The 13463-nt window shown below is 37.1% G+C and overlaps 2 protein-coding genes across 4 annotated transcripts in view; one reads left to right on the top strand and one right to left on the bottom strand.

Moving 5' to 3' along the window:
* The window catches only part of si:ch211-132g1.3 (carcinoembryonic antigen-related cell adhesion molecule 1), a 91372-nt gene extending 87862 nt beyond the window's left edge, over window positions 1-3510 (top strand). For all 3 annotated transcript variants that reach the window (XM_051896077.1, XM_051896069.1, XM_051896087.1), the window contains exon 11: window positions 144-3510. The gene's annotated coding sequence lies outside the window, so the exon portion shown is untranslated. The remainder of the gene's footprint in view (window positions 1-143) is intronic.
* A 1689-nt stretch (window positions 3511-5199) lies between these two features.
* LOC127513878 (sodium/potassium-transporting ATPase subunit alpha-1-like) lies at window positions 5200-11562 on the bottom strand. Its single transcript, XM_051896010.1, has 22 exons — window positions 11410-11562; window positions 11137-11250; window positions 10389-10448; window positions 9919-10122; window positions 9586-9699; window positions 9368-9502; window positions 9160-9277; window positions 8810-9078; window positions 8414-8722; window positions 8185-8319; window positions 7913-8105; window positions 7616-7791; window positions 7396-7532; window positions 7143-7293; window positions 6884-7052; window positions 6645-6799; window positions 6435-6558; window positions 6206-6351; window positions 5970-6100; window positions 5693-5794; window positions 5483-5574; window positions 5200-5332 (listed from the first exon to the last, which is right to left on the bottom strand). The coding sequence occupies exons 1-22, from the start codon at window positions 11533-11535 to the stop codon at window positions 5304-5306; spliced, it is 3189 nt and encodes a 1062-aa protein (XP_051751970.1). The 5' UTR covers window positions 11536-11562; the 3' UTR covers window positions 5200-5303.
* Between the last annotated feature and the right edge of the window lie 1901 nt (window positions 11563-13463).

The raw sequence follows: 13463 nt of genomic DNA, 5'->3' as shown, positions 1-13463 counted from the left end.
GTCATGTTTAATTTCAGTATAAGTAATTTGATCAAGATCAGAATGTAGCTCTTTACCTCTCAGGTCAGCATTTTATTCAGTACATTGTTCCTGATTTTGCTGCTCTAAACACAAATATTATTCTCACTTATTTTACTTTCTAGAAATTCTCTGCTTCTGTGAAAGTGCAGAGTTTGGTGAAGACACCATAACAAAACGACAGAATGTGGATTTTTCATCTTATCGGCTTGCAAATTTTCTTTCACAAGGATGATATTTGCTTTTTAAAAATGAGTAGTAAACTTTGTATGATTGACATTAGTTTGTTAAAAATTACAAGTTTTGAACTTTTCATGTTTTCATAAATCAATCCTCAGTTTAATTGCTACAATGTATTCACACTGCAGGGATTTTTATTTTCCAAATCTGAGCTTTTGACTGGATTGTCTGCACTGTTATTTGCAAATCAGTTGGATCTGTGTGTTGTTTGTGTCATTTTCAGCATTTCTGTGTTATCTGCATTTGTTGGTTTAGTGAGGATACAGCTGTAGCATTTTGACAAATCTTTGACATAGAAGTGACTTCCAGAAGCAAGCTGGCAGTATGATGAGAACTTAGTGATATGTGCAAATTTGTCCCTTTACACCCCTTTGTAGTAGTTCTTGTGCTATCCCTTACCCACTTCCTTCTTGGACCTACAAGGACACAAGTTTCCACTGGACAATAAGGAAAACTGTGGATTTAAATGCAGTGGTGACGAGTTATCGCTGCCTGATTTGAGAGCAGCAGTCAAAAGGATTGCGGCGGTGGGGAGATGATTTCCCCATAACACCATACTATATATATCAGATAATTAATCAAATTTGAATTGGTTGTGGAAAAAATAAATAAATAAATAAAACAAAAAAACCTGATGTAGTCAAACATAGCCAAAGATCAACATAGGTGATTATTAAATTTTTTAAATCTAAATTATATTGATTCTCACAACTTGCATGGAAGTGTTTGTAACTAACATGTAAATATGCCTTTATTTATGTAGTTTTTTTTTTTTAGGATGTAACATAATTAAACGCAGAGCCTATTTACACTTACACCTCGTCTACATTGGGCATGTCCATTGAAGCAAGGCTTTGCAGTGGCTTGAGGCTGTCATCACAGATTTGGGCGCATGATTCAGATCAGGGTCGTCCTTTAGGCCCTGATATACTCACTAAGAAGTTCTCTTTCATTCTTCGCTTAGGAGTAAAAAGAAGTTCGAAATACGTGAGCAACGGTAAACTGTTTTGCGAACATCCTGACGCCGTCCACACTAATGTGAGCAACGTTGAGATGAATATGTAAATATGTGCTGTGCACTTTCCTCTGAAAGACGAACACAAAACAAAAATGTGAAAACCGTTAAGAAAGCATCTGATTATAGCGATGTGGAGATGTTTGCACCAGCTCTGCAATTCAGCACTTTAAACAATAAACAGCTTTACAGTATTAAACATGAAAACCAGTGTCTGCTGTTTCAAGTAGAATTACAAGTTCAATTTCTACTATAAAGCGAATCTCCACCGTGTTCATGTTTTTACTCACGGACGTCTGACCTCGATGAAGAAGATTTCCATGTCAAAGAAGGTGGAGCCTCAGAGCCACACATACCTATTACATCATTGCCACAGACCAATGGTAGTTCGAAGGCATTTACTAGTCAGAGCGAACGTTTCCAGAAAGTCCGTTTTGGCAAGCTGAGTCGAACTCTAGAAACGAACTTCGCTTTGGCTTAATTTTGTTCGAAATAACGTCACGCTAGTTCATTCTTCAGTTTCACTTGAAGTATGTTGAGGCTTTTAGGGTAGTGCAACTCAGACCCCAAGCTTTAGGAGGCCCTGCGCCGATTGCTACCGGGAAGGCGATTGAGAACGGACCGAATGACAAGGAGGGACCGCTTACTCTAACTCAAACTGGTGCTTGTGATGGCCCTGGTCCAAATTCATTTACATCCAGTGTGGATGTAAATGCTTTTGCTTTTGATGTGACGTGTGTCCAGTGTAGACAAGGGTGTATGTGTAAAATAAAGGGTAGATTCTATTTACACTGAGTGTAAATAGGTGTATATACTGTTTGTACCAAGTAGCAACAAATAGCACTTAGTGACAGTGATGGTAAGCACATAAAGTGAAGTAGTTGTAATATGCTGTTTGTACTATTGGTAAATTGAGTAGTGGTGGGTGGAGTTAGTAAAATAGGTTTTGTGTTTGCACTCAGTGTAAATAGACAATGCCATAATTAAATATAAATGTGCTAAAAAATTGGCATGGGAAACGGCTCTGATGCTGAGAAATAAAACAATCAAATCAAAACTTTTGCTTAAAAATGATGGTATACAATGCAAAACCTTGCTGATTGCTGTATTATTTTGAACGCATTCTTTCTGATCCTTACTATTGAGCCCTGAATGTTATTCAGATGGAAAGTGTATTAACACATTCATTTGTTTTTTCAACAAAGCCATATGTATGCTTTTTAATTCTATTATAATTTAAAGGAAAACAGGAAAATGTCATTTTAGGTCAAGTTGTTGTAGTCTAGTTCATTTTGGAATTTTAAGAAGATTCAGAAGCATGACTCTAGAATGATGATGTTCATGTTCCCATTCAAGGCCTCTGCTTTTTTGAGCCAAGTGGGGAACTCCCACATTGCTTGGACATTTGGCTTAGGGTGTGGTTTTGATTCACGAATAGCTCACTCATGATATCATAGTTATAGTTAATAGATCACTGCTTAAGTACACAACTTTTTGTATCTGTTATTTTATTAACAATATTCCAAAGTGTAATATATTCTGCTTTTTCACTTTTGTTAATAATACAAAGTTTCTGCTTTCATATCATGCGTCTATTGCATTTTGAATGTTAGTTGGGGGAATCTAAAAGGCAGGATCTAAACGTGCTCCTGAGGAGCTCAGTTTAGCAGACAGTAGAGGGTGTGGGGGTTGTAGACTTCCTCTTTGTGGTTTGGAAGATGCATACATTTATTTTGTTTTGAGATGCACTGTATTTGAATATATAAAAATTGCATCCGTGAATGGCATCAAATCTATTTTGCTGAGTGTTTCTTCAAAAAAGGAACTGCTGACAAACACTAACCCAACAACTGTTGCTTAAAAGATAAAAAAAAAGAATTAAGGAAGTTCTCTGGTCACCATGCAACAATGAACTCCTGGAAACTGATTCTGCTCGGTGTCCATTGAATTCTGCAGTTTTGAGCTTTGACCATCTTCTATGAATAGAGTTAATTTATTTTACTGTATTCTTCCAATGTATTTAGCCATGAACCTTTGCCATTATTTTAAAATAATTTTTTGCTTGTGTGAATTACCATTCAGCCTGGTCATCTTAATATATTATATAATATTCAAACATTGTAAGTGGATTTTGAGTGGGAAAATGCCTGATAATGGGTCAGCTGCAACAACCAGCTATTAAATAACAATGTGTATTAAGTTTGAATAAAATTGCCATTGAATGGTGACAAAAGCAATTAATTGTTGCATGTTTCATTGTTGTTTGTGTCTGTTTACAACATTACTTTTTATTTGTCTTATAATTCATCCAAAAATAAAAAATAATTTAATCAATACTCACCCTAACTATATGACTCAATTTACATTTTTTTTGGGAGAACTTTATCTTTAAAACAATAATCAAAGTTGCTTTTTATGGGAAGCCTCACAAAACAAATAACTAATTTAGCTTAATTGTATTTATTAGGCTTTTTCATTAAATCAATTCTTGGTCAAACACAATTAATAAATGCTTCGTTATGCCAGGTGTTTACAGCCTTTTTATCGTTTCCCCAATAGAACAGAATTTCTTCAGCAAGTTATTTAATGCCTAGGTTGCCTCTTTTTTTTTTTCTGTTTCCTGCCTTTTTGAGCCAAGAAATAAGCTGAACGACATCTCAAGAGCATTGCATAACAAAGAGAACATTTCCGCTGTTTTGGAAGATCGGAATTTTGACAGATGGCTTTTAACTTAATAAGAGCTACAAAGAAGTAGCTAACTCGAGTGGCTTATATTTTATCATAATACAGTGAGTAGGCCTACACTAATTGAAGGGACATGTGCCTCTTTGAGGTTTAAAGGATTAGTTCACTTTTAAATAAACTTTTGCTGATAATTTACTCACCCCCATGTCATCCAAGATGTCCATGTTTTTCCCTATTCAACTTACGGAAAAAATGTAACTGGCGCTGCGTTCGTTCCGTAAGTTGGATAGGGAAGGCGTAGGACATACAGCGTAAGCTTTTTGGAGAATACTAAAATGCGGTTTTTTGCGAAGGCACTTAGAAGGCAAAAGTTTGTTTATATAAAGCATATACAGTTGTATTTTTTTCGAAAATGACCGATCGTTTCGCTAAATAAGACCCTTATTCATCGTCTGGTATCGTTCAAAAACCCTTTGAAGCTGCACTGAAACTGTCATTTGGACCTTAATTTAATGCGGGTTCTATGCCGTTATTATAATGAAAAATGTTGAACGCGCATTATTGTAACACGACCACATCAAATTTCCACAGTAAAATGCTGTAAATTTTACAATTTGTAGAAGTAAAAAAAACAAATCAATGTATAATTTACAGTCAAAAACTGTAAACTGATATTCCCACAATTCCCTGTGTGACACTCCACATTTGAAAGTATTTTGTTTAAAAAATCATGTTTCTTAATAGTTTTTATCAGTTATGTACATTAGGGTTTTATGTTACATCTTCTGTTGTTTAATGAATGTTTATTGCATTATGTAAGTGTTGTGGGTTACCATGATGGTGTTTTGCGTTTGCGTGAATCACTCTTTGCACCCTCTTTACATTAGTATATACTTCAACTAGTGGAAAAGCTATTTGTGATGAACTCTGATTCTTCATGTGGCTTTCTCTTTTACCACCTGCATTATTATGGTGGTTGTCAGTATATGTTAAAGGTACAAAACAGATTTTAGTAGTAGTGTGCATTGTTGAATTTACTTGTTTACATTCAAATTTTCTTGTTTGTAAATTACAGTTTTATACTGTAAAATTGACAGTTTGTTCTGTAAATGTGTTTACAGTTTTTCTGTATTTTTTACAAAATTATTCTGGCAACCACAGCTGCCAAAATTATTTTGTAAAAACTACGGAATATATTTTTTATAGTGTAGTTTCATAAAAAACACAAAAACAAAATCAGCTCATTTAATCTGATACATTTATTTAACTTAAACTGACATTCATTTTGATATTTTCAAAATGATACGTCTCTTTGCACATGTTCCCGACAGAAAGTCTTCTTCATTTAGTAGTATGTTTCTTGTTCCACCCAGCCTGAAACAAAACAGCACAAATATTAGTTCATTCTTGATCCCTGAAAGGAATACAATTCAACAAACTACTGTATTTGTAAATGTAAGTAATCTGTGTCACTTAAAATTAAATTTCCTGCTTGGGTGTAGCCTATAATAAAAGTGCATTTACCTCCTGGGCTCTGCCTAAGGAGGTATTTTCTAACTTCATCATAGATGAAAATGAGCAGGGAATATGGGAAGGCACAGAACCACCACATTGGCCTAAATGGCAGAACAAAAACAGGGTTAATTAACAAAAAAAAACAATGCTTAGGCAATGTATGGCCTTTTGTAAAAGGTCATGTAAAATGTTTCATTAAATCTTTCAGATTTCACGTACTTCATTGGATACATCCTGACAGCAACATCCATTCCTGGGCAGTAGGAAAGGAATGCTGCCAGAGCAGTTTCCTCAAACAGACCAAAGATGAGGACTTTGTTCCTATGAAAAAAAAAAAAAAAAAAAAATCAAATTATGGTAAATATAATTTGGCCAAACTGGGCTTTTAGAGGTGCAATGAGCAACCATAAGCTGGAACTGAACAAACAATTCAGTCTGATTGATATCAGGCCAATATTTTATGGCTTGTTTGACGCCAGGCCCATTGTGTACATACTTCATTCCCTGCTGTAGGATGGAAAGCCTTCTGGTCTTGCAGATGAGCAAGTCGGTCCACTGCACAATCACAATACTGGTAAAGAAGGCTGTGTGGCATGTGTACTCCACAATCTTTCTGCGCTCATAGGTCTACATAAGACAAGTAAAAACACAAGAGCATTATTTAAAAGATTGATATTTCAATAGAAATGTTGGTTTCACGTGTGTCAGGTTTGGTAGAGCTGTGACACCTACCCATTGTTGGCCATAGCTGTCTTCCAGGTCATTGAGAAATCTGTCTTCCCAGCCCAATCGAATTCCTACCAGATCCCAGGGCAAGAATCCATTCTCAGCAAGAATTACGAAGTAGGTAAAGAACCCGCCAACTGCTTGCATCATACCTAAACATTACGTATGAAGACGCGTAAGAAACAGCCAGCGATGAACACCAAAAGCGCTCAGTACAGAATAGACATGTTCTTACCAATTTGTCCATAGCTCATACTGATTAACCTCTCATTCACCAGCCTATCTGTTTCAGCGTTTCTGGGTTGTCGCTTCATGATGTCACTTTCGGCAGTTTCATAGGCCAATGAGATAGCAGGAACCTGTTGTGATAAATAGATAAAAATGAATACATGCACATTTTACTGTTCTCTACATTTAGATAACTAAACGAACATCTTATCCCTACCATGTCAGTGCCCAGGTCAATGCAGAGAATGGTGACGGTGCCCAAAGGTAGAGGAATACCGACAAGGACAAAAAAGAGGAAGGGTGACATCTCAGGGATCTTACTAGTCAACGTGTAGGCAATGGACTTCTTCAAGTTGTCAAAGATCAGACGGCCTGAAGTGAAAGACAGTCAGAAATTAGCGTCAAAGTTACCTTAATAATTCTTCAGTCAATTAAGTTCCCAATAACATGTTATACCTTCTTCTACTCCAGTGACAATTGAGGCAAAGTTGTCGTCCAGAAGGATCATGTCAGCAGCCTGTTTGGATACGTCAGATCCAGCAATACCCATAGCCACACCAATGTCAGCCTTCTTCAGAGCAGGAGAATCATTGACACCATCACCGGTTACGGCTACAATGGCACCCTGATGGGAGAAAAAACCATTAAAATGGTACCTGCTGGATAAAATCATCTAGCATCAACTAGGATTGGATAGATAACTCTCTAGCTGTACCTGTCGCTGACAACCTTCCACAATGATCAGCTTTTGTTGTGGAGAAGTTCTAGCGAACACAATTTCTGTATGATGTTGGAGGATCTCATCCAGCTGTTCTGAAGTCATATTCTTCAGTTCTCCACCATGGACCACACAGGCCTTAGCATCTCTAGAGGCACACTTTGCATTAGAAATCTAGAGCAAATTCAAAACTTTTGTTTTCTGAATTTTGGAATAAATTTGTTGTAAAGGGCTGAAGTAACAAGTTTACCTTGGATTCACCTCCCCGATAGGGATTTTCAGCCGAGCTGCAATGTCTTCCACAGTCTCATTGCCTTCAGAGATGATGCCGACACCTTTTGCGATAGCTTTAGCTGTAATTGGATGGTCACCAGTAACCATGATAACCTGTAATAGAAGATACAGAGTTGTCATCAAATGTAATATATTCACAGCGTATTCAAACAGTGTATGTCAAATGAGGACATCACCTTTATTCCAGCACTCCGACATTTGACCACTGCATCTGGTACAGCAGCACGAGGAGGATCAATCATGGACATGAGGCCAACAAAACACAGGTTCTCAGTTGGGAAGTTTATGTTTTCAATATCAAATTCAAAACCTTCAGGAAACTGGTCATCAGGGAGGGAAAAGTGGCAGAAGCCTGTGAAAGGGAGCACAGAATTATTGAAACGTACTGTAATTTGCCATTCCGTGTTTTCATATTCTTCTGCATTCATAACTTTAGTGTTTTTTTACTTGTGAACTTTATAAGGTGGCTTTACCCAGCACTCTTTCTCCAAGACCTCCGAGTTCTAAATAAGCATTTTGGAAGGAATCTTTCATTTCATCGTCCAAAGGCTGCTCTTTTCCTTCAATCAAAATGGTGGAGCATCGATCCAAGATCCTCTCAGGCGCTCCCTTCATCACCAGCAGGTGCTTAGACTCTGAGGAATTGGGATTCTTGTGGATTGAGAGCTAGAAAAGGCAAAAGTACTGTTAGGATAACCAGTCAAATCTGAATCATCATCTCCAAAGAATACATCAACAAAAATACCTGATACTTGTTGGTGGAGTTGAAAGGGATTTCAGCAATCTTTGTGTACTTCTCTCTCATTTCAGTGACTGAACCACAGCACAGCTCAATAGATTTCAACAGAGCAGACTCTGAGGCATCACCAGCTGTTTCTCGCTACAAAACATATTTTATTGTTAGGAAAAAGCTGCCACTCTAAATAAAAAATGCATATTCATTCATCCAAAATATACATATTAACCTAGCACACCTTAAGGACTGGGAGATGGCTCTGATTTGCTTGGAAGACGGCACGATTGCACAAGCCAGCAACACGTGCAAGAGCAGACCAAGTAGCAGAGCTCTTGTCAAATGCGGTTCCAGTCTGGTTCTCTGTGGTGTCTGCTATATGAATATGGTTGTCAAACCACATGTGAGCGACGGTCATTCGGTTCTGGGTCAAAGTTCCAGTCTTGTCAGAGCAGATGGTGGTGGTCGAGCCAAGAGTCTCCACGGCTTCCAGATTCTTCACCAGGCAGTTCTTCTTTGCCATTCGTTTGGCAGTCAGAGTTAGACACACCTACATGAGTAAACACACATCAAGTAATCATTGGAGTTTTGAAATGTGTGTGAAATCATATGTGAACATAATATCTCTCCAACTTACAGTTACAGTGGCAGGGAGACCTTCAGGCACATTAGCGACAATGATTCCAATCAGGAAAATGACCCCTTCCAACCAATTGTAGCCAAGGATCAGGGACAAGATTAAGAAGGTCACGCCCAGGAAGACAGCTACACCAGTGATGATGTGGATGAAATGCTCAATCTCTTTAGCAATTGGTGTCTGTCCACCTTCCAGGCTGGAGGCAAGAGTGGCGATACGACCCATGACGGTACGGTCACCGGTGTTGATGACAATCCCTCTGGCAGTACCTATTGCATAATGTCATGTTTAAGCATCATTTAGTCATTCATTTTGTCCACAGCTGTTGTAAATATATTTTAATTCCATACCTTCAACACAGTTGGTAGAAAAAAATGCAATGTTTCTTGTCTCCAAGGGGTTTTCACTAGAAAAGTCAGGAGTACGACTCTGGGGTTCAGATTCACCAGTGAGGGAAGAGTTGTCCACCTGGAAAGGAAAGCAAGAAGGGATGTTTCATGAAAACTCATTTACTGCAGTAAACATTATTTTTATGCCATGAAATTCTTTAGTTCTTACCTTGCATCCTTGTGCAGAGATGACACGAATATCAGCTGGAATTCGGTCTCCACTTTTGACCTCCACAAGATCACCAACGACTACCTCCTCAGCATTGATGATATTTTTCTCTCCATCACGCACAACCAGGGCTTGCTACATGACAATAAATTAACATAACTATCTTTCATACATTGTGAAAGCTATTTTTGGGGTAAAATTAATTTACATTCTTATACCTGAGGAACGAGGTTCTTAAAAGAATCCATGATCCTAGAGCTCTTATGCTCTTGATAGTATGAGAAGCATCCATTGATTGTGACAACAAAAGCAAGCACAAGTCCCAGATACAGCTGCAAAAAATTATGTAAATAGTCATTAACCATATTCTTTTATCCTAAGTTTACAGCTCACTTATTAGGAGGATAATCCCCCTGGAGAAACCTCATATTAATTACCTTGCTTAATAGCATGGTGGCTATCAGCTCAGATCTTTAATCGAAATTATGCTACAAAATTTATCGACATATGAACTATTAATGCCCATGTAGAAATGTAGACAAAACTCATACATTGTCATTTGCCGGTTCTTCAGAAGAGGCAGCCTGGATTGAATATGCAAAGAAGCAAAGAAAGGCACCAATCCACAGCAGAGTTTGAAAACCACCAAAGAGCTGTCTGCAGAACTTGACCCATTCTGGAGTCGTAACAGGTGGAGTCAAGGAATTTGGTCCATCACGGGCTAAGATTTCCTTTGCTCGGAAAATGGACAAACCCTGCCACAAGTTATGAAAATAGAGTAATTAAAGGCATGTAGAAAACATAATATTGCATGCAGGTGGCTAACATCCATTACTTTTTGTATCAAAAACTGCAGGCTTCAACAACAAAAGTTGTAGCCTTGAAAGTAACCGAGATGAATGAAGTTACCAAAACATACCAAAATGTAATAATTTCACATAAATTATTCAAAATAGAAATATGTGAATGTTTCTAGAATGCATTGTTAATATATTACCCCGAAAGTGTCCCTCATTCTTACCTTGGTCAGATCAGTGCCGTATTTTCGATTAAGCTCTTCAAATGTCAACTTGTGGTCTTCCTGCAGAAGAATAAAGACATTTGAAATCTCAGTTACCTCGCTTTCAGACTACACTTGATGGTAAAAGCATGAGTGTTTTTGATAACTTGAAAAAGGTGTGGTATTCCCTTTCTTGTGTAGACGTCTTCGTCTGGGAAACTTAAAGGGATAGTTCACCCAAAAATGAAAATTCTGTCATCATTTACTCGCCCTCAAGTTGCTCCAAACCTGTATGAATTTCTTTCTTCTGCTGAACACGAAAGAAGATATTTTGAACTGTTTGGTTACATTCTTCAAAATATTTTCTTTTGTGTTCAGCAGAAGAAAGAAATTCACACAGGTTTGGAACAACTTGAGTGAGTAAATGACAGAATTTTCATTTTTGGTTGAGCTATCCCTATAATGTTGTAAATTCATTTGCCTCTGCATAAACTAAAACCGCAGGATCCGTCGAGGACTTTAAAATATCCCATGTTGGTATATAGCCCCTATTATTGGGAGAACTGCATGTTATACATTGCTTACAGTGTAATAATCACAAGTTTTAAAATTTTTCTCAGTTTTTTTCTCAGACTACTTCTGCAAAGTGTTATTTCTGGAAAACGTTTTGTAACAGTGCGCATCGCGAGCAAAGAAAGGTAAAAGCGCATAATGTGCGTGATAATAATTGTCTTAGTTCTGTTGTGTGTGTGCGCAAATAATTTCATACCAGCTCCACTTCTTTCTTAAGTTCCTCCATGTCCTTTTTATTCTTTTTCCCCCTTTTTGGCTTTTTGACTCCATCTTCTGAAGTTGCTGCCAATTTGTAGTTATCATTCCCCGTCTGTCAGGCATAAAACAATACATATAACACATACTACCAACATCTTACCAGATCCCAACAAAAAATCTACTTGAATAATTGGAAATCTTGCAGAATGGGATAATAAAATGAAACATATTAAGTGATAAATCCAGCAGCGTATAGATTTCGTTTACTTACCCCAAGCCCCATTTTTCTTCTTGACGTCCACCTAAAATCCAATGATTTCAGGAATCTGGTTAGTCCCCCTGTTTTGGAGCCTTTTGGAGACAGAAGTCCCTGTGTGTCCAAAACTGGTTCACACATTTATACCCTGCCATCTCACCTGTTTAATGGGGAGGTGTTCTGGGAAAATTAGGGAGGAGTTGTCATTTGGTTTTAACATTTATTTAACCTTCATTTATACAGGTAGGTCATTTCTGTGACACCCAGGTGAAGGACTGGTCTATTAACTATTGTCTTATCAATAGATCTATGGCTTGTTAATAATAACTAATGTATAACTTTTAACATTAATTCAAGCCCTTATTTGTTTAGTTTTCAGTCTTTTTATGACATATTTCTGTGGTTATATTTGCACGCTACCTTATTTTTATCACTTTTGACCATTTTTTCGTTTTCATGGTAGGTAAAAAATGACTGTAAAAATTGTGTGCTGTGGCCAGCAATATCTGATGAATCAAACTGCTTCTGTAAATGAGCATAATCCATCATTACAAGTCAGAATTAGGACCTTGACAATGTTAATGTTAAAAAAAGGTTTGCTAGATGTTGTCAGTCAATAGACTGTCACAGCCTCCATGTCCTTCACAGTGCCTTAAAGTTTAGTCCACATCACACTGCTGAGGGTGCTGCAAACATCACTTTGCATTTGAATACATTTGGAACAATTTCTAAAGACCCTGTGGCCTCTTTATGGGTTTGTCTCACACACAAATACAAATGAAATCTCAAAACAAAAAGAACTTTGGATAATGGCTAAACTGGTTAACAAGATTGTCAGATACAATTACTGACATTGTAGTTCCCTCTGATTTACTTACTAAAATCAGCGATGATTTGCATTTTAAGTATAATTTTGAATTAAAATTCAATGGTGTCATTACAGTAGACCTATTCATCGCATTGCTAAAAAGCCAACATGCTTTCAGAATAGAAGCATTACAATAATCTTATATCTTTTATTATCTTATTATATGTTGCTTTTTTGCATATTACAAAAGTGCATGGCTAAAATGTTTTGGGTTACTATTTTCACAAACCTCTATTTACTGTTTGAAAGAATTTCAGAGACAAAAAGCAAATTCAGCTCCATTTAATTTCTCATATTGCTGAAAATGACCAGATTTTGTATCATTCTGAAAAAATATATATTAGTAAATATTGTTATGAAATGGAAGTAATCATTGTCATTTACAATGCAACTTTCTTCTTGGGAAACAGACATATTAGCTTTTGAATGAAAACACTCTTTGTTGAGGCTAATAACAAAGTCTGTTCACACCGGTAAGATACATCTTGTATTACCAGAGTATTTTCTTTCATTTTTTTTTTTCTCATGGGTTTTGTTAGGTAGGGTTGGAGGTATAACATTTCAAATGTATAGATATAGGTCAAAAATATTTAAAATAACCTCTCTTAACTTGAATGCAACAGATTTAAAAGAGCCTCACGGCCCCCGTGTCCTCCAAACTGCCTTAAACGTCCACACGTATTTCTCCAGCATCATCACACATCTGAGGGTACCGGAACCACCATTTGGCATTTCTGTCTGAGTATTATGACCAGGATAGGACAGGGTGTAACATAAATAAACCTTTCCAACAGGTATCTCACAGTTCATTTTTCCCCCCATTATTTTACCCCAAATGGGAGCAAAAGAACTTCAGGGCTTGAGCGAGCCAAAATAATAACTTAAGTTTAAAACTGCCATACCTCCCTTACATTAACCAAACAGAAAAAGATAACCACAAGCCACCAAGACTTCAAACAGAAACAACAACAGAGATCGTAACAATGATAACACAAAGGACAAACGTAGCAATGACTAAAAAACAACCCCGGATCACTCTATCATGTGGGGGTTTTTTGTACCAACACATTCCTATAGCAATGCCACCTTTCTGTCAGACCTCTTAAATTTTGCACCATCTTTATCGCAATTGACAATATTGCTTTGTTTCATTGTAAATGTCTCTCAAGACCAATGAACAATCCATCTGTTCCAATGCACA

The sequence above is a fragment of the Ctenopharyngodon idella genome, chromosome 1 (assembly GCF_019924925.1).
Source record: "Ctenopharyngodon idella isolate HZGC_01 chromosome 1, HZGC01, whole genome shotgun sequence".
Lineage (NCBI taxonomy): Eukaryota > Metazoa > Chordata > Actinopteri > Cypriniformes > Xenocyprididae > Ctenopharyngodon > Ctenopharyngodon idella.
This window is presented reverse-complemented; position numbering and strand designations above follow the sequence as displayed.